Source organism: Pyrgilauda ruficollis, unplaced genomic scaffold (assembly GCF_017590135.1).
Source record: "Pyrgilauda ruficollis isolate IOZ18807 unplaced genomic scaffold, ASM1759013v1 scaffold126, whole genome shotgun sequence".
Lineage (NCBI taxonomy): Eukaryota > Metazoa > Chordata > Aves > Passeriformes > Passeridae > Pyrgilauda > Pyrgilauda ruficollis.
This window is the reverse complement of record NW_024510988.1, coordinates 189,664-212,202: the sequence shown is the minus strand read 5'-3', so window position 1 is coordinate 212,202 and position 22,539 is coordinate 189,664. Positions and strand designations below refer to the sequence as shown.

The 22,539-nt window shown below is 54.1% G+C and overlaps 5 protein-coding genes across 7 annotated transcripts in view; 4 read left to right on the top strand and 1 right to left on the bottom strand.

Moving 5' to 3' along the window:
- The window catches only part of KMT2A (lysine methyltransferase 2A), a 41,598-nt gene extending 35,119 nt beyond the window's left edge, over window positions 1–6,479 (top strand). The window contains 5 exon segments of the mRNA XM_041458215.1: window positions 220–394; window positions 768–875; window positions 1,311–1,394; window positions 1,769–1,898; window positions 2,248–6,479. Coding sequence (XP_041314149.1) covers window positions 220–394; window positions 768–875; window positions 1,311–1,394; window positions 1,769–1,898; window positions 2,248–2,523 — 773 coding nt within the window. The 3' untranslated portion in view covers window positions 2,524–6,479.
- A 44-nt stretch (window positions 6,480–6,523) lies between these two features.
- On the top strand, window positions 6,524–7,875 carry TTC36 (tetratricopeptide repeat domain 36). 3 transcript variants are annotated; one of them, XM_041458214.1, is made up of 3 exons: window positions 6,524–6,871; window positions 7,113–7,301; window positions 7,371–7,872. In XM_041458214.1, the coding sequence occupies exons 1-3, from the start codon at window positions 6,763–6,765 to the stop codon at window positions 7,637–7,639; spliced, it is 567 nt and encodes a 188-aa protein (XP_041314148.1). In that variant the 5' UTR covers window positions 6,524–6,762; the 3' UTR covers window positions 7,640–7,872. The 3 variants fall into 3 exon arrangements, with proteins under 3 accessions (XP_041314148.1, XP_041314146.1, XP_041314145.1); XM_041458212.1 differs by having other exon boundaries at window positions 7,113–7,874; XM_041458211.1 differs by having other exon boundaries at window positions 6,807–7,301; window positions 7,371–7,875.
- Window positions 7,876–8,034: 159 nt separating this feature from the next.
- TMEM25 (transmembrane protein 25) lies at window positions 8,035–10,436 on the top strand. The gene is made up of 6 exons (XM_041458210.1): window positions 8,035–8,236; window positions 8,524–8,808; window positions 9,045–9,335; window positions 9,409–9,684; window positions 9,786–9,872; window positions 9,958–10,436. The coding sequence occupies exons 1-6, from the start codon at window positions 8,158–8,160 to the stop codon at window positions 10,029–10,031; spliced, it is 1,092 nt and encodes a 363-aa protein (XP_041314144.1). The 5' UTR covers window positions 8,035–8,157; the 3' UTR covers window positions 10,032–10,436.
- A 137-nt stretch (window positions 10,437–10,573) lies between these two features.
- IFT46 (intraflagellar transport 46) lies at window positions 10,574–14,317 on the bottom strand. Its single transcript, XM_041458091.1, has 10 exons — window positions 14,210–14,317; window positions 14,005–14,135; window positions 13,320–13,394; window positions 13,128–13,221; window positions 12,718–12,846; window positions 12,224–12,345; window positions 12,087–12,153; window positions 11,786–11,846; window positions 11,385–11,470; window positions 10,574–11,015 (listed from the first exon to the last, which is right to left on the bottom strand). Exons 1-10 carry the CDS (start codon window positions 14,315–14,317, stop codon window positions 10,920–10,922), a joined length of 969 nt encoding a protein of 322 aa, XP_041314025.1. The 3' UTR covers window positions 10,574–10,919.
- ARCN1 (archain 1) lies at window positions 14,270–22,538 on the top strand. The gene is made up of 10 exons (XM_041458209.1): window positions 14,270–14,391; window positions 15,456–15,719; window positions 16,321–16,500; window positions 16,729–16,931; window positions 17,341–17,502; window positions 18,135–18,300; window positions 19,522–19,669; window positions 19,976–20,084; window positions 20,236–20,440; window positions 20,975–22,538. The coding sequence occupies exons 1-10, from the start codon at window positions 14,389–14,391 to the stop codon at window positions 21,062–21,064; spliced, it is 1,530 nt and encodes a 509-aa protein (XP_041314143.1). The 5' UTR covers window positions 14,270–14,388; the 3' UTR covers window positions 21,065–22,538.
- The last annotated feature ends 1 nt before the right edge of the window (window position 22,539 follows it).

Here is a 22,539-nt window from a genome sequence, read left to right as displayed (position 1 = left end):
CTTAGACTCTTAATAGTTCCAGCTAACCTACTGCAGGCTTTATGGAGGGTGATTTCTTGCCAGCAGAGGGATTAGAAACTCTCACAGAGAATGCAACAGCTAATACAGTGCTGCTGTGACAGCTGTGGTGTCCCAGCTCTTTGTGACAAGCTGCTGCATCTTCCTGCTCCAAGGCTGCACTGATAATTAGTGTTTGTTGTGCTCCGTTTCTTGTTCCAGGTGTGAACGGTTTGAGGATGTTGGGGATTATCCATGATACTGTTGTGTTCCTGATAGAACAACTGTATGGAGCAAAGCACTGCCACAACTACAAGTTCAGATTTCACAAGCCAGAGGAGGCCAATGAGCCTCCTTTGAACCCACACGGCTCTGCTCGGGCTGAAGTCCACCTGAGGCAAGTGTGAGCCTTGTCAGTATTGGGTTAATGGCCCTTTGGCACCATAGCTAGTGCTGTGGCAGGGCAGGAGCAGCAAATCTCTGCAGCACTAAAGCTCTCAGATAAACGTTAAAAACTGGCACATGAAAATCAACCATTCAGCATCTTTGAATTCTGCACATTTTCCTGTGCCACTTTGTGGCCCTTTGCTTGGTTTAACAAAGCTTTCCTGGCTGGGGATGTTACTGGAGGTTCTCAAAACCTGCTGTGTCTGCCTTGATGCACAGGGCTTTAGGGGAGGTATGAGACAGTAAACATGTCAGACTGTTGTGGCAACCACATTTATTTTCAGTCAGTAAACTAAGCTCCCTTTGGTCTCTTTAAATTGCAGGAAATCTGCATTTGATATGTTTAATTTCTTGGCGTCTAAACACCGACAGCCACCAGAATACAACCCGAATGACGAGGAAGAAGAAGAAGTGCAGCTGAAATCAGCCCGGTATGCAGCAGGGCTTAAAGGTTCAAAGGGGAAAATAGTGTTGGGGTGTTAAAATGAGCAGATTGCACTTAGTTAAGGGTTGTGTGCTTTGAGGGGTATTTAAACATTGAAAGCTGCCAAGCACTGCCAGACATAGAGGTGACTTCTGCAATAACAAGAGAAGTGACAGCTGAAGGAGACCACCAGACTGGTCTGCCTTCAAATGCTTCTTTTCCTTTCTAATGAAAACAATCTGATGAGAATTTGAGGAGGAAAGGGAGGAAATTATCTTTTAGATACATATATATGAAAACACTGCACTTAATTTTGATTGTGTTATGTGTAGGCTACAGTGTCACAGTGTATAAATTACTCCATCTTGGAAAGTGCCTCAGATCATGCATGGCACAGAGTCTCAAATACAGGTCATCACTTAGCAGTGCCTCTTTGTTCTAGGAGGGCAACCAGTATGGATCTGCCGATGCCCATGCGCTTCCGGCACTTGAAGAAGACCTCCAAGGAGGCAGTTGGTGTCTACAGGTACGGTTTTGCTCTGGTGCCATTGCCCCTAGGATAGGGGAAGGTGGAAACTGGAAACCTTCTGTGAAGCCAGACTGCAAAATTGAGGGGAAAAGCAGCCTTGAGATTTTTTCCCTCTTCCTTCTCTCTGCCCAAGTTATGTATTTGAAAAGTAATCCTCAGCACAGACCACTTGCTCCTTGCTGGCTTTACCTTGGCAATAGCTCAGATGTAGGCAGAGTGACCTGGTGTTCTTGTTAGTGTTCCCTTAGAGAAGGGTTAACGGTACAACAGTGGTCCTTGTCTCAGCCTGTTTTTTGCAGCCTTTGCAATCTGATGTTCTTGAGCTTTGCTTGTCTTGTTTGAAATAATTCACTTTTCTTATTGCATTTCAGGTCTCCTATCCACGGCCGGGGTCTGTTCTGCAAAAGGAACATCGATGCAGGTGAGATGGTGATCGAATATTCAGGCAATGTCATTCGCTCCATCCTCACTGACAAACGAGAGAAATACTACGACAGTAAGGTGAGTTTTGGGCTTTTGTAGATGTTCTTAAAGAGTTTGGGAGAGCTAGAAAGTGGCTGTGAAGGTAGGACAGGCCTATATGAAAATTCTGTTCGGGACATCTCAAATTGTGTTTACTGACTTCTTGGGTTATTCTCATTCTAGCTGGAGCTTTAGAGGCACTTCTTTTTCCCTTCTGTGGTCTGGGCAGGGTCTCAGATTAGTCTCAGTGAACGTGGGGATGAAATGGTTCAGGCAGGAGTGTGTGAGGCCCAGCGAGAGTGGCTGCAGCCACTCCCGCAGAGCTGGGCCGTGTGCTGGGGCGGCTGTGCTGCCCTGCCCGCGCTGATCCTCCCGTCCTCCTGCGCAGGGCATCGGCTGCTACATGTTCCGCATCGACGAGGCCGAGGTGGTGGACGCCACCATGCACGGCAACGCGGCCCGCTTCATCAACCACTCCTGCGAGCCCAACTGCTACTCCCGGGTCATCAACATCGATGGCCAGAAACACATTGTCATCTTTGCCATGCGCAAAATCTACCGAGGGGAAGAGCTCACCTATGACTATAAGTTCCCCATTGAAGACGCCAGCAACAAACTGCCCTGTAACTGCGGTGCCAAGAAGTGCAGGAAGTTTTTAAACTAGAACTTCCGTCAGCTGCAAGTGAGCCCTGCAGGGCCTGGGGTGAACCAAAGCTTCGAGTGAGCCCCTCCCCGGCCACTCGCACGGGACAGAGAGGCCGGAAGCAGGAGTGAAGATGGGCTGGGCTCAGGGACCCGAGACTGGCGGCTGTGTTTGTCCGAGTCCACATCTTCATGTCTCGCATGTGCACACTCACCCTTGTGAGAGACACGGGCGGCTGGAGAAGATCCTCAGCATGGTTATGTTTTTGCTATTCTCATTTCCCCCCGCCCCCATATTTGTTTCTCAGCGTGGGGCTAATGAGTGGGAGAGGAGAGGGGAGGTCACCCCAGGCCCAGGCACAGGGCAGCAGTTGTGGGTCGTGTCCCTCTCTATCTCCTGGCCAGAGCTCTCCTTCCTAGGGCTGAGTCAGTGGTTGGGTAGTGCAGTATTTGAGCTTGCCTCCTGGGGAGAAGGTCTGTGCCTCGCAGCAGCCCCTGGGGACTGCAAGTGTGCGGAACACGATGTGTGAGTGCGAGTAGGTGCGCAGGGGCTGGCTTGGCTGCTCGTGAGGAGAGCAGAAAAGAGCAGCCCACAACTAGACACAAGAAGAGTTTGGCTGACATATTGCTCTGAAATCTCTGCCTGAGAGCAGGGGAACTGGCATTCTTTGGCAAAGAGGGCTTGTGCCAACAGTTGGGGCACTGTAAATCTTTGCCAGCAAAGGCTCCCGTTCACCAACACTCCCTCCGTGGCCATGTGGGAGGGAAGTAGTCCTCTGGCTCCTGTCTCCAGCAGCTGGCTTCCTCTGTCCAGCGAGCTCCTGGTGCAGCCAGCGGTGTCTCGAGGAACCGGACAGGGGTTTCTAGAGGGAGGAGGGGAGCGTGAGCCAGCCTTGGCCGCGCGCCGCTGTAGGGCAGGAGCTGGGGGGGACTGAGGCACCCGCTCTGCTCTGCCGTGCCAGTGCCCCAGCCTGCGGGGGCAGGCAGGAGAGCAGCCCCGCAGCCAGGTGCCTGTCACGGTCGTTGTCTGGGTGTAGTTGTGATGTGTTCCCCAGAAGACACAGAAGGACACCAAAACGGAGCCAAAGTTCTCTGCAAAGGCAAGGCCAAGCGGCAGCTGGCCTCGCCCGCAGCGTCCCGGAGCGCATAGGAAACACGGGAGGCACGGGCACAGGGGGTGAGGAACCAGGCCAGTCTGAGCAGCTTGAGGGACACCACTGTCCTGGTTGGAGCAGTGTGAGTCCTCCTCCTATGGGGTCTGCCCTGTGCCTCAGAGCAAAACCAGAGAGAGACAAATGAGAGACCCAAGCCTGACAGTGACAACATTGGATTCTGCTCTGTTCTGTTTACAGTTTAGTATTTAAGGTTTTATAAATGTAAATATATTTTGTATATTTTTCTATGAGAAGCACTTCATAGGGGAAAGCACTTATGACGAGGCTTTTTACAGTGGTATTATCCTAATTTAAGAGAATCTCTTTTTAATGATTTTTTTATTTTCATAGGATGGTTCTAGGAAATACCTGGCTGGACACAGTCTGAGCCTTTCTCCAGTGGGGGGGTTGCTTTAGTTTTGTTTTCTACTCTTGTTCTGCCTTTTTGACTTCAGTAACTGTCTCCGGGAGGGTTGACTGGACCTTAAACTGTATTTGCCCATAAGGATGGGGGCAGGAGGGAGAGCTGCCCAGCATGGTATGAGTTTTGCTCTGTGGGAGGACAGTGTGTGACTCGGGCAGATAGTCTGATTCTGCCTTGCCCGTGCTGGTATCCCGCAAGGATTTAAAGAGGAAAAGCAGGACAGGATGAGACCTGACCCTCAATACCTCTTTGCTGGGAGGCCAGTCTGAGACACACACCTCCTGCCACAGTCTGTCCTCCAAAGGCAGACGGGTTTTTCTGTGCAGAAGGGAAAGCAGAAGGCGCCCTCGCTTTCCGAGCTTTCCTGGTGCAGTTGTTACAGGAGCCACTCTTCCCGGAGCTGATGTGTCCGAGGGCTGCTCTGAACCAGCGCTGGCAGTTGGTGGGGAAGGGACCGGGAGTGCCTGCTGACTCCCCGGGTCTCTCTGAGGGGCATCCCCCATCCACGCCTCTCTGGTCTTGAGGCTTCTTCCTCTGCCCTGAGAAGGAAAAGCAGCGCTCGGAGGTTCAGAACCTGCCGATTTCCTTTTGTTATTGCACTGTGTGAGGATAATTTGTTGGTAACTGTTGAAAGCAAAGTCACGTTGAGGCTGCATTTGTTACTGAGATGATTTGATGCACTGACAGTTTGGGAACGCACATACTTCGAGGAGCCCAGAGAGTGCCCACCCGGGGGATCTGGGCCCCGCGGCCGGAGCACAGCTGCTCTTGGCCCTTTTCCTTCCGTTTCTGACGCGGGGCGGGGGCATAGCCCTCGCCATGGCAAAGCCCCTGAATCTGTCCCAGAGCTCAGCTACGCTTTCTCACCGCGGCGCTGCTGCCGCCCCCCGATTTCCTGGCTGCAGGAGGAGGTTCCACTGGGAAGCGCTGCCCAGAGCCGCCCCACGTGGGGGGCAGTGGGAAGGAGGGTCGAGGGGAGCGCCGTGCCTCAGGAGTGCCCCGGGATCCAAGTGCCAGGCAACCTCCTCCCGCCGGGACCAGCCGAGCCAGCGGGCTGCCCGCTTTGCTGCTATTCCCGAAGCGGCTGCCCTGGCAGGAGCCGCTGTGGCCAGTGAAACTGTCTGTGCCCCGGGAGCTGCCCCGCCGCGGCCAGCCCGGGCTGGTGGGCGCGGGGCAGCGGGGCTGGGGCAGCCCGGGCAGCTGAGCCTGCCCGCCCTCAGCCCGGGCTGGCCAGGAGCACCCCGCTCCCCGTGTATGAATGTATATTTTATAAGGACTGACGCAGATCATGGTATCTGAAAATACTAAAAAAGGAACCTTAGGGCGTTTTTGGGTTTTTTTTGTACAAACCGACATGTTTTTTTTAAAGGAGAAGCGGGTCATTGCAAAGGGCTGGGTATATTTTTTTTCTGGTTTTCTTTCATTTCAAAGCAATACCAAGTTCTTCAGCAGGACGGTCTGTGCAGAATCATGCCATTCACCCATACACTGGTCCACTCTCAACACTTGCAAATTTTTTTATAGCTATAAATACAATATATATAGGAACTAATATAGTAATGCACCGTGTAATGAAGCCTAGTTCAGTATCGGTTCATGGCTTTTAATTCTCTTTAACACTATAGATAAGGATTGTGTTACAGTTGCTCACAGCTCCAGGAAAGCCTTGCTGCTCGTTCCCCACTGGCAGCCAGGGCCGGAAGCTGGGAGCGGGTGGTTTGGCCTTTCCTGGCCCTTCTTGTTACAGTCAGTACTTGTACAACTTGGTTTCTTCCTTTCCTTCCTCTCGTTTTGGTTATGAATGTTGGGGTACCACCTACATATAGGGAAAAATGTGCTCTGTGCTTTCCTGGTATCTTTTTAACAAGGTACAGTAGCTTCGTCTATCGGCCGAGAACTATACTTGTGGTGTTTCTTTTATTGAACTTACAGTCTCTTTAGTAACTACAGGTAGGTGAATAATTGTTTCAAAAAAAAAAAAAAAAAGGCAAAAAAAAAAAAGCTCTGCAAAGGCAAGGTTATGTTCTAGAAATACATTTCTTGACAGCTTATCATGTATAACAAAACTTTTTTTTTCTTGTGTTCTTCCAATCTACTGGTTGTTTGGTTTTTTTTTTGTTTTTTTTTTTTGTTTATTTGGCTTTGATTTTTTGGGTTTTTTTAAAAAAAAGAGGAAACGTGTCTAAAGTACATCAGTGTTAACTCCCTGCCACAGGGAAGAAGGAAATACTTTAATAGTTTAAAAAAATGCTGAAAGCTCTGCAAAAGACTGAATGTAAAAATAAAAAGTGTACATAGTTGTAAAAAAAAAAAGGAGTTTTTAAACATGTTTATTTTCTATGCACTTTTTTTTATTTAAGTGATAGTTTAATTAATAAACATGTCAAGTTTATTGCTGCAGAGGGCTCTCTCCATTTCTTCTTGAGAACTGAGAAGCTGCTACTTCTCCAGGACACTCACAAGGCGTGGGAGCCCCTGGCCAGCAGCAGGGGCTGCACGGGGTGTTCAGGGAGGAGCCCTCGGCTCCCGTGTGTGCTCAAGGGTCACCTTGGGCCCCTGCCGGGGGCACTGGCCAGGCGGTGGGGCCTCACGGCCAGGCTGCCATAGGACGAGGCAGGGTGAACATTAACTGGGCTGTGGCAGCCTGCTTGTGCCTTGTCACGGGCCTCAGTGACACAGCAGCATGGCCACGGCCAACGACAGGGCTGTCCTGCAGACCATCTTTAACCCCAGCACCCCTTTTGGGGATATCCCAGGGTTGGATGAGGAGGAGGAGGATGTCCAGGATGAAGGTGAGTGATGCTGCATCAGGTTCTCGCTGGCATTGCCAGCAGGGGCCCCATGGGGCAAGCAGGTGGGCAGGGAAGGAGGCTCTGCAGGCTGGGAGCAGTGCCTGCCTGAGGATGGACATCAGCACCCTGCCCTGTGTCTGCTCCTTCTGGACAGGGAGTAGGGAGGCAGTGGGACTGGGCCCCGTGGGTCGTCCTGGTGCCTCCCCTTCCCAGTCACGGTCTCCCGTTTACACTGCAACAGTGGAAGCTTTTCCCTTGGAGCTGCTGGATCAAGTCCGGGAGCTGGAGCTGCAGGGGGTTTCTGCGGCTGAGTCAGGAGACATAAGCACGGCCCTGGAGCGCTTCAGCGAGGCCATTCGCCTGCTGCCCGAGCGCGCCTCGGGCTACAACAACCGGGCCCAAGCCCTCCGCCTGCGCGGAGACGTGGCAGGTGAGCAGCGCGGGTGCGGCTGGTCTCCTGGAACCCCCAGCTCCCACCAATGCCTCCCCTCGTTGCCAGGTGCCCTGCAGGACCTGGACGCTGCCATACGGCTGAGCCGGGGCCGCGGCCGGGCCGCCTGCCAGAGCTTCGTGCAGCGCGGCCTCATCCACCGGCTGCAGGCGCGGGACGAGGACGCGCGGCGGGACCTGGAGCGCGCGGCGCGCCTGGGCAGCGCCTTCGCCCGGCAGCAGCTCGTGCTCCTCAACCCCTACTCCGCGCTCTGCAACCAGATGCTCTGCGAGATGCTCGGTCGGCTGCGCAACCCCGACGGAACGGGAAGCGACTGAGACGGGCAGGAGATGGGCCAGCAGCGAGTGGGATGGGCAGGGCCGTGCTCCTGAGCTGGCCCAGGCAGACCTGTCCTGGTGGCCAGAAAAGGTCCACCTCAGGTGTCAGAGCTCCCGTTCCTCCTCCTGTCTAACAGCCAGGGACTGGAAAGTACCGAAGCACCTTGCTGCGTTTGTCTCGCTCTGCTCCACCCCGAATAAAGCTCCCTCTATTCCCAGCGCCTGGGCTCTGCTTGTGACACTGCAGGCATTGTGGTGTGATTCCCAAGCGGGCACAGCCCCGGTGAGATGGGTGGCGCGGCGGGTGCAAGTCTGGGCCCTCCTCCTTGCGGAGGGGAGGTGGGAGGAGCGGGGACGCGCATCCCCTGTCCCGGCTGCGCAGCTCTGGTCGCTCTCGCAAGCGGCGGGACCGACCCCGCGGCTGCGCGCAGCGACCGCGCCCGGGAACGGCGACGGCGCGGCCCGGCCGGAGGGATGGATGAGCGCTCGCAGCCGTGCTGGGCCCGCCCCTGCGCCGCATGCACTGCCCTGCGTGCCGGGGCCAGGCGCAGAGCCGCACTGCAGACTGGGCTGGACACAGCAGCAGCAATGCTGCAGGTAAGGTGCAGCTGGGCCACATCCTCTGACCCTGCTGTGTGCTGGGGCCCAGCGTGGTGGACGCCCCCACGTCCCTGCTCTAGCTGCCTCTCTCCTAGCGCTGAGCACGGCTGATATAACATGGGGAGTCCCAGCGGCTGGCCGGGGGCTGCCCCTGCCCTCCTGCTGCTGCTGCTGCTCAGCCTCCTGGCGCTCTGCTTGGCAGGTGAGGCTGTGGTGGGGTCCGTGCATGACTCCCAGAGCGGGACCCCTGCCACAGCTCTGATGGGCGGTGGGCTCTCTGGCAGCACTGGAGGAACTGGACCCCAGCAGTGGCAGGCAGCCGCGAACAGTGTGCACCCTGCAGGAGGGGGAGAGTCGTATCTTCACCTGCTGGGTTCCCCGGCCAGCCCCCGGTGCCACACTGGCCTGGTACCTCAACGGTGAGAAACAGGAAGTCAACCTCTCGACTGCAGACACTGCCAGCATCCTCACCCTCACTGGCCAGCGCTCCGACCACCAGCTCAACTGCTCCCTGACCCTCCCGACCTCCAGTGAGACCTACAACACCTCCATCCTTCTCAATGTGCAGTGTAAGGTCCGCGGTGCCAGCCTGCTCCAGACTGGGATGTGGGGAGGGCATGTGGGGCTCCCATCCAGCTCGGGCAGGACCATAACCTGCATCCATCACAGCCATGGCAGGACAGCATCTTGTCAGTCCTGTGCAAACGAGGTAGACAAGAACTCCTGGACCCAGGCGAGACAAATCCTGCTCGAGCCGTGTTGTTCCCATCCCTCCTCCCCATCTCACTGCCTGTTTTTTACCCAGATAAGCCAGAGATCCTGCAGGAAGGTGCCCACTACCAGCAGGTTGAGGGCGCTGGCCTTCTCCTGGTGCTCTTTGTGCTGGTGCAAGCCAACCCGCCTGCCAGCACCACCTGGGTGGACCAGGATGGGCATGTGATGGCCAACACCTCCAAGTTTCTCCTCCTGGGTACCACAGGCTACCCAGGGCTGGCCAACCATTCACTCCGCATCCATCTCAGCTGCACAGCTGGAAACCTCTCCATCAGTGCAGCCAACAGTGTGCCCATCACCACTGCCTCCCTCCTGCCCACAGGTAACTGTTGAGGGGTGGGCATGGTGCAATGGCTCCGTGGAAGGGTGCTGAGGGGTCTGCACTGCCGGTTCAGGTCTGCTGGATGCCCGTGTGGAGCTGCCTGTCCTGGGTGTTGCCATTGGAGCAGCCCTGGCCCTATCTGCCCTGCTCAGCCTGGGCTCCTGTGCTGCCTGCATGGCATGCCGCTTGCCCAAGCTTGTGCGAGGTCCAGGGCAAGCAGGAGGGAACAGCCAGTGCTCCCATTGCAGCAGCTCTGAGCCCCCACAGCCCCAGGGCACACGTCTGCCCCGCCAGACCCAGTCCCTGCCACCCAACCTGCGCCTCAGTGACCTTGCACAGGAAGATGGAGGTAAAACCCTGATGTGCCAGTACAGCAAGACATGTGGGGCCCCAGGTCCTGGCTGGGTGAGGGATAGATGTCCTGGCTCTCATTCCTTTGCTTCCCTGCAGCTTCCCCCAAGGATGCAGGAGCCAGTGCTAGGGGAGAAGAACGTGCCCTGCTGGGACTGGAAAACTCCCTGGTCCTCAGCAGGCTTGGTAAGGGGAGAAGGTGGGCAAGCAGCCCTGAAAGACATGGAGCTCCATGGCTGCCCCAACAGGCAATGAGTTCTTTGTCCTGCAGGTTTTGTCCAGCTCCCAGTGTCTGGGCGCATCTACAAAGTGCCCAGCACGAGCAGTGACGAGATCTGGCTGTGAGCTGCAGCGTGGTGCCCTTGGGCCAGGGCTGCCTGGCACCAGGCACGTGCCAGCCCCCGGGGCCGAGCAGCTGAGGGTGCCAGGAAGGCCGTGAAGGGAAGCAGCAGCAGCTGACCAGCCCCAGCTCTGGGAGCTCCACTGGCAGCCAAGGCATGGTTTTATGTAGTCCCTGAACTTCACCGATATTCTGTTATAACCAAAATGCATCAAAACTGTTTATAGCCAGGCTCCAGCACTGCGATTCCTCTTGGGGCAAAGCCAAGCACCAGCTTTGCTTTAGCAGATCTGTGACTTGCTGCATGATCCTCTTTGCCCCTGTCCCTGCTGCTGTGGCAGACAGGTGGGAGGTCAGTGGAGCAGGGGCTGAGGAGAGCCCTCCCAACAGCAATAAACTGAATTCAATCATCTCTGTGGTGCAGCACAGGTTATTTCTGCTTGACAGGAGCTAAGGGACTGTTCTCAACAGGAAAGGGGATTCAATAATAATGAGCAAAGGAGATTCAAGATCTCCAGGTCAGAGCTTGCAACACCCTGAGCAGATCTGAGTGTTGTGTCTGTGGAATTTATTCCTGTTTGCTCCAGCCCTTATAGTGTGTGCTCAAGGAGCCTCTGCTCTGCAGCACCTGTGGCACAGAGAGCCTGACACTGGGAAAGGCTGGTTTAATGCTGAACTCCTTTGGAACAAGTCAAAAATATGGAACCATTAAGCAGCTTCTGCAACAAATATGATGAGTCAAGCCCTACTCCCTGACACAGAACAGCCCAGCAATGTCTCTAAGATCAGAGAGGCTTCTGATTTGCTGTGTGATATCTCCCAACCTGCTCTGGGTACTCCTCAGTGTCCAGTGGCAGACAGTGATCCAGGAGATGAGGCTTTAATGTGAAGCATCAATTAAAGCTCAACACCTCTGCCTCCGCTGCTTGTGAGGGTGGGTTGGATGGTGGGCTCCTGCCCTTCTGCCCATCAGCCAGGGGCTTGAAGTGCTGCAGGGAAAAGAACATGCAAAGATCTGAGTCCCACTTTGCTCATGCAAAGATCTGACTCCCACTGCTCAGAGCACACTCATGCATCTGAACGTGCTGGCCACACCGTGAGTTGTGTGCTCAGCAGCCAGCCCAAGGAGATGCATTCTGGCTTGTGCTGGCCTGTTGAACAATAGGGCAGCTCAGCCCAGAGTGCAGCCTAGCTCCCTGTGTCAGGCAGAGGCACCAGGGAGAGGATCAGCTGAGAACGTGTTCTCTGGGGCCCACCAGTCCTTTGCACACTCCCACTGCCATCACAAAGCCAAACGTGAAGGGAGCAGCTGTGAGTGCTGCTAGCTGGGTGAGCAGCACCTGGGTGGAGCTGCATACCTGCGAGTTCTTGAACTCCAAGAAGAGGGAGAAGAGCACATGCAGAGGGTGGATCCGGCTCTTGTACACGGGGATGTCCAGAATGGCTGCGGGTGAGATCACAGCGTGTGAGGGCACCTGGTCTGCCCTGCCCCACACAGAGCACTGTCAGGAGGGGCTGAGCTCCCCACAGCCCACCATCACCTGCGGCTGCACACACCAAAGACTGCAGACCCCTGTAGTACAAGAGCCCACCTCCCACTGAAGCAGCAGGGAATCATCCCGACTGCTCAGGCCTGAGCCTGCAGCTAAGGCTCCCTCTCTTTCAGTGAGAGTGCCAGGCCAGTGTCACACTGTGTCACAGCACAGCCTCCTTCCCCAGCTCGGTCACACTGTGTCACAGCACAGCCTCCCCAGCTCACCGCAGATCATGTCGATGTACTCGGCAAGGTCACAGCTCATCTCTGCGCTCGGCAGACCCACCTGTAACACACAGGGCTGTCAGATCTGCTCCTGCACGAGCCTGGGAGCAAACAGAGGCCCCTGGGGCAGCAGCTGGGAATTCCAGTGCTGGGCTGCTCCTCAACCTCTGCCAAGGGCAGAGTCGTGAGGAGGAACAAGCCCAAGAGGACTGGGCTGTGGGATGGAGCAGGCACCCAGCTTTCATGCAAGGTGGTTTCTAAGACCAAGTGCAGAGCTAACTACTGGTCACCCAGTAAATACCTTTCCCAGGAGCTCCTCGAATTCTGGTGACCATTCCTGCATCAGGGTCTCAATGTCAGGCATTGGCCTGCCAGGGAAGATTAGAACATCAGCTTCAGGATCACACACAACTTCCCCCTGCCAACATCAGGGCTCACCTGGAGTAATGGACTGTGGCAGGAGGCTTGCAGCGATGCAGTTCACTAATACTTTCAATCCAGCTCTCAATGGCTTTAGGGTTCTGTTCTGCATTCTCCAAACTCTTCACTTTTATTTGCTGCTAAAAACACAAATATAAACCTGGAAGTGTTTCATGGTGTTTTTTGGGTAAGCTGCATTCACTTCTGCTGAACCAGGCCTTCTCTCTTTCCCAGCTGCAGTTTACCAATGGATTTCTGCAGGCAGAATGCCAACTACGACTGGGTATGAGCAACCAAAAGGAAATAAAGCATCACCTGAAGTGAACAGACCCAGAGTTCATATCAAGACTTGACTGAAGCAAGGGTCAGATCCACTGCAGTTTAAAACTATGGATTAAAGCAAAAGGACTGGTTTTGCTGCTTTTAAAGCCAACTTCTCAGTTGTAAGAGTAAAATGCCATGGTTTTACTCCAGGAAATGTGCAGCAGGTGTGACCTCCCTCCCTGACTCACTGTGATGTTGTGCTGCTTGGAGTTCTCTGTCAGCCAAAGGGAGAGCACGGTGGGATCTGACTGCTTGGTTGAGGGCTCATCCAGGACCAGCAGGCCAAGGTTGTCAGGCTTGCCATCGGGACGAGGAACCTGCAGGAAAACAGAGCCTGTTTTCTGTGGGTCCAGGGCAGGTGCTTCCTGTGGGCTCCCTCAGATGTGCATTCTAAGTACAGTGCTGCCTGAAAAGCACACGGTGCTGGAGAAGGAAAACCCAGGCTTTCCCCCCAGTTACCCAGGCGCTGTTTGGGAGGTGACCAAGCCACCAGTGCAGTTTATCAGATCCCCAGGCTGCATGGCCTGGCTGCCTACGTGCTCTGAGATCTGTTTCACTTTGTGGGCAGGATGGAGAGAGGAGCCTGAAGAAACTGTACCTTTAGGAACGCATCGATGTCTCCAACAGCAGGAATAAAGTCTGGAATAAAAGGCTGCAGCTTGTGCTCAATCTCTATTGTTTTGGGAGTGTACCTGGAAAAAAGCACCACCACAGCACAGGTGACTAGAAACTGTGCTGCAATAATTGACACAAAGGAGAGCCAAGAGCAGGCTGAAACCCTTCCACTCACCTGTTGATGTATTCAAAGAGATCTTTGACTTCAGAAGACACTTGCAGGTAGTCAAAATCTGCTGGATTGAAGTCACTAAAAGAAGGAAGAGTAGAGGGAGATTAGCATGTGGCAAGTTCTGTACAACAGAAACCAGGCCCCACTTGGGGCAGGCAAACGTGGGAAGCTGAACCACCAGGCAGTAAGTCCTCTCTGGAAAACACTTCTAGCACAGGGAAAGCATTATTGGGCCCCGTTTTGCTTTGGATCTTCTGGCCAAGAAAAGCACCTGAGTGATGGACATCTGAGATCACACAGTCCCACACAGGGCTGTGAAAAGGGAGCTAAGTGCTCTGCACAAAGGCAGCAACAGGACAGCAATTAGGGGGTCAGTAATAGCTTTGAAGCCGAAAACGATGGAAAAGAATGATGGGGATCTGAGTGACATGTTTGAGAAGGTCCTTCCCTTTTCTGGATTTCTCCTGCCAGCCCGGCCTGGCTTACACCTTGGACACAGCAAACAAGCCCGGGACTGGTTCACAGCTGGAGGAACCACCACCCCGAAGCATCGGGGACGAGGGGCTGCCTGTTCCGATGCCCACGACTCTGCTCACCCTCCTGGGATCTGGGGAAACCGGTGGAGCTGGCAGGGCCCGAGAGGCAGCCGCCAGCCTGAGCCCGGCCGCTGCGGCCAGGAACAGCTCACCCCTCCAGCGCGGCCCCCTGCTCCTCCGAGTCCTCCTCCGAGTCGCTCTCCGAAGACTCTTCCTCCGAGTCCTCATCGTCCTCGTCGTCATCCTCGCTGAAGGTGGCTGGGCCGGGGAGCCGTGCCTCCTCCTGGGCGGGAGCCGTGTCTCAGGGGCCACCACCGAGCCCGCCGGGCCGCGCCCGTACCTTCCGTGGGCCCGTACCTTCCCTGGGCCCGTACCTTCGCCTGTCGGCCGGGAGGTGCCGGCGCCCCGCCCCGCCCGCCCGCCGTGACGGCAGTTCCGGGTGCGGACGTGGCGCGGCGCCGCCATCTTGCGGGGCCGCCCGGGAACCGGAGGGAGCGGAGGGCCCGAGCGCGGATCCCGCCGCCGCTGCCGCTGCTATGGTAAGGAAGGACCAGTCCGCCGCGGGCAGCGCGGGGCTCGGGACAGCCCCCGGGGCAGCCCCTGGGCTCGCCCCGGCCGCCCGGCCTGAGCGCAGGCCGGCGCTGGAGCCCGCGGCCTGGTGGGACGGAGCGCGGCGCTGCCGCCCCGGGTCGGGCCGGGGCCCTTGGGGGCGGCGGGGACGCGGCGCTTTTCTCTGGTGACTCGGAGCCACGGTGCCTCCTCAGCACGGCCTCACGCCGCTGCAGTGCGCGTTCGGCTGTAAGGTGTGAGCGGGCTGGTGGCGCCCGCCTGCTCCCCCTGGGACCCTGTGTCCCAGCGCCGCTCCGGCTCCTTGTGTCCGTCACGGCGGTGTTTGGGTTGGCACAGACCCGCACACAGCTCCGTCAGAGCTGAACTGTGCCCGAGGTGCGGCAGGGATCAGCGCTGCCACGTTTCAGGGTTTCTGATACTTTCTGTCAGTAAGAACAGTTGCGGATTTAAAAGATTCGAAGCGCGGAACAGAATTATCCTGACAAAGGGAATTAACATCTGTGAGAGAGAAATATGGGGAGGAAGTCTGGGCAGACTGGGAGATGGAGAAAGTGCAGCTGGTGAGTGCCTTGCTGCCCTGTGGGTGTGATAAGGCCTGCGAGCTGCCCGGGAGTCCAAGCAGGGCTTCGTTAACCTGGCTGTGCTGCGCCTTTGGCACTGCAGGGAGACGGCACATCTCACGGCCTTCCTGTGTGTGGTTGTAGGCTGGGGCAGCCGGATGGAAAAGCCGATAACCCGGAGCCTCCCTAACGCTCCCAGGGGCTGTACACCTCGGTCTGTGTGAAATCAGGAGTGATCATTTGCCTGACAGAAGCAGGGAGAGCTCTCAGGATTATGTTGGGACAGAATGTGAAACGGAGAGAGAGAGAGCAAAAGCAGAGATGTCCCTGCTGTTGACATAGTTCATTTCCTGGTCACAGAGCAGGACTTAGGATCTTGTTTAAGGGCGGCTGTGCAGGTGAAGTGTGGTGGCAAGAGAAGCTTTCCGTGGGCTCGGCGCGGGAGGCCCTGCTCACACGCTGCTCTGCTGCAGGTGCTGTTGGCAGCTGCTGTGTGCACGAAGGCAGGGAAGGCCATCGTGTCCCGGCAGTTCGTGGAGATGACTCGCACCCGCATCGAGGGGCTGCTGGCAGCATTCCCAAAGCTGATGAACACGGGGAAGCAGCACACGTTTGTGGAGACAGAGAGCGTGCGATACGTGTACCAGCCCATGGAGAAGCTCTACATGGTGCTGATTACCACCAAAAACAGCAACATCCTGGAAGACCTGGAAACACTCCGACTCTTCTCTAGAGTGGTAAGGACTCCGCACTCCGTGGCACAGCCCAGAACGGTGCTGTTGTGAGGGATCTGTTTCTGAGCTGGTGCAGGAGCACTGCTGCCTCCGCTTGGTAGGTCTGTGTTCCAGAGCTTCCCTTCCTGACTGGGCAGAAAGCTCTGAACTTTTGGTGGTAGTTTTGAACTCCACATTAAAAAAAACATCAGTTGTACTTCACCTGGTGACACCAAAGGGCTGACTGCAATTTAGCATTAAATGTTCTTTGTAGAGTCTGTGGTTGTTACAAGTGCAACACTGCTATGCAGGGATCCTGAAGCAGCAAGTTTGTGTCTTCACACAGCCAAAGGATTTTCAGGAAATTCACTGGTCCTAGCATGCAGTTGGGTTCCTTTGAATTAGTGTTATGAGGAAGCTGAGAGGTTCTATATGGATTTTGATGTAGAAAAACTAACAGTGGCAAAACTTCATCTTGTCTATTGACAATATAATGGTACAAAGAGCAGTGTAAAGTTGTGCTGGGCTTGGGTCTGGCACAGTTGTGACCCCTGGGATGGTAGAAAGAAGGTGTTTACATGGAACTGTTTGTGGGTACTCCTTTAAAATGTTCTCCCTTTTCTAGATCCCTGAATATTGTCGAGCTCTGGAAGAGAATGAGATCTCAGAGCACTGCTTCGACCTAATCTTTGCCTTTGATGAAATTGTTGCCCTGGGCTACCGTGAGAATGTAAATCTGGCACAAATTCGGACCTTCACTGAGATGGACTCACATGAGGAAAAGGTGTTTCGGGCAGTCAGAGAGGTGAGCAGGGACACCTGCAGTCCTGACACAGGGTCCCCTGTCTGAGAAATACTGCTTTTGCTATAAAGAGGTGTTCTTCCACTTTGGCGGGGCCATGCAGTTATTTAGCTTTTCTTAGGGCTAAATGCTCATGTCTTGTTTCTTTTTTCTTGGGCAGCTGCACTTAGTTCCTGTGCAGGGCAGGGCTGAGGTTGCAAAGCTCCACCAGCCTCTTCTGTTTCCCTTCAGACACAGGAACGCGAAGCCAAAGCCGAGATGCGCCGCAAAGCGAAGGAGCTGCAGCAGGCCAGGCGGGATGCAGAGAGACACGGCAAGAAGGCACCAGGGTTCGGGGGCTTCGGCAGCTCGGCCGGGTCGGGGGGCGTGACAGCAATGATCACAGAGACCATCATCGAGACCGAGAAGCCCAAAGTGGCACCAGCTCCAGCCAGGTAGGGGGGACAGCGCGCGGCAGATGTTGGAGTCAGTGCTGGCTCAAACCACGGGCCCGGAGGGTCTCACATGAGTTGCTCATCTGTGTGAGTATTGGGGAGCATTTGTGCCACATACCACAGTAACACCCTGTATCTCTTTGGATTCTTGGATGAACAATGGGCTTTCATTTTGTGTGAGAAAAAGAGGTCCCAGCTCCTGGTAATTCATGGAACTATAGCTGAATGTAAATTATAACTTGGCACCCTGCATATAAGATGATCAGTTCCATGCATGTTCTCCCTCAAAAAGACTGCTGAGTTGAATGCTGTGTTGTTGGGATGGTCAAATTACAGTATTTGAAGGTAACTGGGAAGGGAGAGCCCATTGCTGTCAGCTGACTTGGAGATTATTACACATTTTATTTAGGCCTTCAGGTCCCAGTAAAGCCTTGAAACTCGGCGCTAAAGGGAAGGAGGTGGACAACTTCGTGGACAAGCTGAAATCGGAAGGAGAAAATATCATGACTTCTGTAGGCAAGCGCTCTGCAGAAGCAGCCAAAGTTCTCACTTCTCCCATTAACATGGAGAGGTGAGTGCTGCCCTTGCTTTGGAAGCAGTCTCCTCACGGCTCTCCCTGCATGTGGCCTTGGGAGAGAGCTTCCCTGCTCTTGTTTGGCTTTTTCCTGTATTTTCTTACCTTGTAATTATAACAGTTGGGCAAAATCTGGGAAAGCATGTCAGAAAAAAAGCAGATAGCTAGTTTGGTTAGGCATCCTCTTAACTAAAATGAGCTGTCCATCCATTGTTGATCTGAGGTTGGGAATTTTCCTGTGCTTTTTTCCCTGCACTATTTTCCCTGTTTCCCAGCCTTGTTGCTGCTCAGGATGGAGACATTCGTGGCTCATTTTACATGCAGCAATTGAGAACCTTTTAATGCCCTGAGCCGTGCACTGTGGCCTGTCAGAGGGGATTTGAGTGACCAGCTTGTCAAGATGCTGCATCACTGCCATTTAACTGGGCTCCCATCCCTTGCAGACCCATACGCACGGATCCTGCTTCTCCTGAGGTCACTGCCAGAGCAGTATTAGCCCCCACTGCACCAGCTGTGCTGTTTGGGAACCCCTGCTCAGTACACACAGCCTGTCCTTACTGAGCAGTGATCTCTCTGTTTCCTGGGAGATGCCAAGAGTGCAGGACTTGAGATTTTTCCTGTCTGTCTAGCGTGCACATGAAAATAGAGGAGAAAATCTCCCTGACTTGTGGCCGTGACGGAGGGTTGCAGAACATGGAGCTTCATGGCATGATCATGCTGCACATCTCTGATGAAAAGTTTGCACGGATTCGCCTGCATGTAGAAAATGAAGACAAGAGGGGAGTGCAGCTACAGGTAAAGCCTGTTTGGAGTCTCATGCTGTTGAACATGTTTTTGCTGCTTTCCAGGGTAAAAATAATGTAAATACTCAAATATGTTTCTGTCCTGTGTTCTCATCTAAGCATTCTCAGCAAATGCATTGGAAATGGGAGTAGTCAGTGCAGGTATTAGCAGAAGTGCAGGGCCAGTCATGCTCAAGGGATTGAAGTTCACTGGAGAAATGCAGTCTTGGTTGCCATCCTGCCCTCAGAGCCTTATCTGCCCAGCAGTGCACCTTGGCCTGCCAGGTGACCTCACTTGGACTTTGCAGCAGCCTGTTGTGTTGCTCAGTGCCTGTTGTGTGGTGTCAGCTGCAGCTGTGGAGAGGAAATGAGATAACAAACTTCCTGTGCCAATGGGGAATTAATTTATTCTCTTGGAAGTTGTTTCTGTCTGAGGTTGCTTGTCCTGTCACTGCTGTACCTGGCATGCTTGCTGGAGCACTTGATGGCAGTCAGCAGCTGCAGCTCAGAAGGTTCTTGGGAGATTGGTCCTTCCCTTTCTCCCTCTCATGTGACCTTACAGATCCCTGGAGGTGGAGCTGCTTTGACACACTCTGGCTCACCCCTCGTTAGGGACTTGTCTGCACATCATGGCTGTCTGCAAGCCCACTTCCTTCCAGTGCATCCCATGAGTGGTGCTTCAGGTGCAAGATGAGACCAAACCCTTTGCTCACCCCTGTGTTTCTAGTGCAACTTGAACAGGGACTTGCAAAAATCCTCTGCTTCTAAAAAGCTGCTCACACTTCAGGTTGTGAAGAGAGTGTTTAAATGGAGTTTGGCCACTGACACATACGTGCATTGAGGTTGCTGAAGGGAGACAGCAGTGTTATGTTGTCAGGCTGTTTTTCCCAACCGCATTGGATTGATTTTTCTTGAAATGTCTGCTGTAAACATTCAGGCTGGTCTTTGACTTACAGTTATTCTGTAGGTACCAGCCTGCATTGCTTGAGTATCTGGTGCTGGTGCTTGTGAGAAAGACAGTGGTGGGGATCCTTCTTGTCAGATTAGCATTTTCTGGAAGGAATCCCAGGTTGATAAGCAGCTGTGCTTCAGATGGGCTTCTGAGCCAGGAGGAAACCTGATGTGTGTTTTGTCGAACACTGGAATGTGTAGGCCTGTCCTGGTAGAACCTGCATTACCTATGGTTCTGTCCCTGGGCTTAGACCTACAGTCTGGGCACGTGTTCCTCTTTCAGACTCACCCAAACGTGGACAAGAAGCTCTTTACTACAGAGTCACAGATCGGTTTGAAGAACCCAGAGAAGTCATTCCCTATTAACAGCGATGTGGGTGTGCTGAAGTGGAGGTTGCAGACCACAGAAGAGTCCTTCATTCCACTGACAAGTGAGTGCAAGTCTGGGGGCTTGGGCAGAAGAAACTGGTGATTGTCCGTGAGCTGCTGGTAGCCACCTTGCAGCAGCTGGGCTGCCTGGAGCCTGGCATGTTGTGAGACCTTGGAGATACTATGTGTATCTGTTGGATAGTGCCTGTCCTCTGTGTGTTTTCTGTAACACCTCAAGGAAAATAGAAAGCTTTTCTTAAAGTCAGCTTGAGGGTGACTTCACTGGGCATTTTGAAGTGCATCATCTTGTGAAAGCCTATTCCACATGAAAGGCCTGCATGGTTCACATACTGTCTCTGTTTCCTCAGTTAACTGCTGGCCATCAGAGAGTGGGAACAGTTGTGATGTTAACATTGAATATGAGTTGCAGGAGGAGAGCCTAGAGCTGAATGATGTGATCATCACCATCCCCCTGCCGTAAGTCATGCTCCTTGTCACGCAGCCCTAATGAGTCCCATCACCTCCTTCCCCTCCCTGTTTTGTGGATCTGGCCAAGCCAGTGGGTGTTAGAGGCATTTCCTTAGTTCTGTGCAGGGAAGTTATTGTCACTTCTCGTTGCCTGCTCTAGGTCTGGTGTTGGTGCCCCAGTGATTGGGGAGATTGATGGTGAGTATCGCCACGACAGCCGGAGAAACCTCCTTGAGTGGTGCCTGCCGGTGATAGATGCCAAAAACAAGAGCGGTAGCCTGGAGTTCAGCATAGCAGGGCAGCCAAACGACTTCTTCCCAGTGCAGGTCTCCTTCATCTCCAAAAAGAACTATTGCAACATACAGGTATGGTCGCTGCTTATGCCGCACAGGTGGGATGTCACCTTTGCCTCGGTCCCCGGCTGGCTGACACTGGCACCATGCTGTCCCACTGGCCATGGCTAAAGGGTTGGCATTAACCTGCCTCTGAGACAGCTGGATTTGGGCGTACCAGCAGACAGCACTGGCAGCTGACACTTCATAGAGTTTGCCTGAAGTTTCAGCTGTGTCTTCAAGTCTTTGAGTAGTCATTAATTCCCCTCAGACTTTGGTGGAAAATCCATCAGCCTTGTAGCCAAAACACTGCTTGGCATACAGCTGTCTGTCTCCTCTGAAGTGTAGCCAGTGGCTGCCACTTTGCTCCTCAGCAGAGACACAGTTACTACAGAAAATCACCCAGGGATCCTGGGAACAAAGATCTTTGTTTCAGGGCTGAGCTGTGGTTTAAGGGCAGCAGGTTGGTTGTGCTCTCATGGCCATCATGGTGTTTAGAAGCGTGGCATCGCTGCACTAAGGGAGTGATGTTCAATGCTGAGCTAATGTTGCCTGTTGTCTCCACAGGTTACCAAAGTGACCCAGGTAGACGGGAACAGCCCTGTAAGGTTTTCTACTGAAACCACCTTCCTGGTGGACAAGTACGAAATCCTGTAATGCCAGACTTGGTGACGCACAATGGAAGAAATTTTTAAATTAAAAAAAACGAGGCCGACGTTTATTCTGAATGTTGGGAACGCCACAGCCCCCTCTGCTAAGATGTGTGGCTCTGTCTGCCATCTACTGTGTTCCGGGGCCACAGACATTTTTTGCAGAGAAGTGACGTGCTCATGGGGGGAAAGGCCACAAATTTCTTTGGCAGATTTTTACCGACTGGCAAAAAAGCAAGATCTCCGCAAAGAGCCTGACTTGGACATGCTCCCCCCACCCCGAGATGTTCGGAGCACAGCCCAGAGCCGACCAGACATCATTCTCTCCTGAAGCATCACGTGCTGTTCCGTTGTTGGTGCTGCCATTTTAATTTCTCCTTGGCCTCTGGTTCTCGTGCGTGGGGCCACCTGCTGCTCCTGAGCCTTCCATCTGGTGGAAGCTGAGCAAGTTCACCTTGGCCTCCGAGGTGGGGGGGTCATGGCAGGGGCACGGGGTGGGAAGAGGGACCCAGGGGTTCAGTCCTTTTGCCCCACACAGTTACTGCTTTCCTCCAGGTCTGCTGTGTGGCAGTGGCTCAGCTCCAGGTGCTCTGGTTCCTGCTGCAGTGGGGAGAGTGTCCAAAGGGGGCTGTGTCCTCCCTGTCTTCCACAGCTGTTCTCAGGCCAGGCTTTGGAGGAAGTTTATTTAGGTTAGAACCAGCTGTATATCCTTTGCAAGGCCATTTGGTGTCTGGGGAGGCTGAGGGCTTTGCCTGCCTGGGTGAAAGGAGCTGTGGAGCCTGGTTGACTTACTTGGCCTGCGTGTCAGGACCTGTCTCAAACCAGTGTTGGTTCAGCACTGGCATTGTGGGAGAAGGAAATGCTGGTTTCCAGGTAATATGGGGGCTGATCCGAGCCATTTCTCCTACTGCTGCCTCACTAGCATTCTTTGCTTCATCTCAGAGACCTGTGCTCCCCTCACAACTCATCTCACCTGCATGGCTGGGGCCTGTAGTGTCACCTGCCCCTGGGCACACCTCACCTCTGCAGCCAGAGGACCCCAGTGCAGGTGGAAGGCAACGGCCCTAAAAGTGTGTGTACTGTGCTCTGTGAGAGACAGCCAGCCTGTCACGGGCCCCCGGGGTCCTCTGCCAAAGAAGTTTGTGGTCTCTCCTCTGCTGGCAGCACCTGAGAGGAAATCAACCCTGGTCCTGTCCTGAGAGGGCAAGCCCTCTCCCCTAGCAAAGTAGGCAATGAATCCCATTAACCCAGTCCTGTTCCAGAGCTGCTTGTCTGTATGATTTTTAAAATGGAGTCAAAGTTAGTTCAAGCATCCAAGGAGCTTTTTTTTTTCCCCTTACATTCATTGGAGGGTGATATTTAAACCGAGCCGAGGTCCCCACTTTTTGTAACCCTGTATGATCCTGGCCTAGGGAATAGAGCACATTCCAGTGTACACAGAGAATTCTGAGTCTTTAATCAAATAAAGTACTGTTAAAGGAG

Coding starts and splice junctions, on each gene's coding strand:
- TMEM25 (XM_041458210.1), top strand. CDS start 8,158: ATGCACTGCCCTGCGTGCCGGGGCCAGGCGCAGAGCCGCACTGCAGAC. Junction 8,809..9,044: donor CATCCTTCTCAATGTGCAGT/GTAAGGTCCGCG, acceptor TTTTTTACCCAG/ATAAGCCAGAGATCCTGCAG. Junction 9,685..9,785: donor CCTTGCACAGGAAGATGGAG/GTAAAACCCTGA, acceptor GCTTCCCTGCAG/CTTCCCCCAAGGATGCAGGA.
- ARCN1 (XM_041458209.1), top strand. Junction 15,720..16,320: donor TCCGACTCTTCTCTAGAGTG/GTAAGGACTCCG, acceptor TCCCTTTTCTAG/ATCCCTGAATATTGTCGAGC. Junction 20,441..20,974: donor AGAACTATTGCAACATACAG/GTATGGTCGCTG, acceptor TTGTCTCCACAG/GTTACCAAAGTGACCCAGGT.
- IFT46 (XM_041458091.1), bottom strand. CDS start 14,317: ATGGCGGCGCCGCGCCACGTCCGCACCCGGAACTGCCGTCACGGCGGG. Junction 14,136..14,209: donor AAGGTACGGGCCCAGGGAAG/GTACGGGCCCAC, acceptor GCTCCCGCCCAG/GAGGAGGCACGGCTCCCCGG. Junction 13,222..13,319: donor CTCTTTGAATACATCAACAG/GTGAGTGGAAGG, acceptor GCTTTTTTCCAG/GTACACTCCCAAAACAATAG.
- TTC36 (XM_041458211.1), top strand. CDS start 6,842: ATGAGGAGGAGGAGGATGTCCAGGATGAAGGTGAGTGATGCTGCATCA. Junction 7,302..7,370: donor CCTGCGCGGAGACGTGGCAG/GTGAGCAGCGCG, acceptor CCTCGTTGCCAG/GTGCCCTGCAGGACCTGGAC.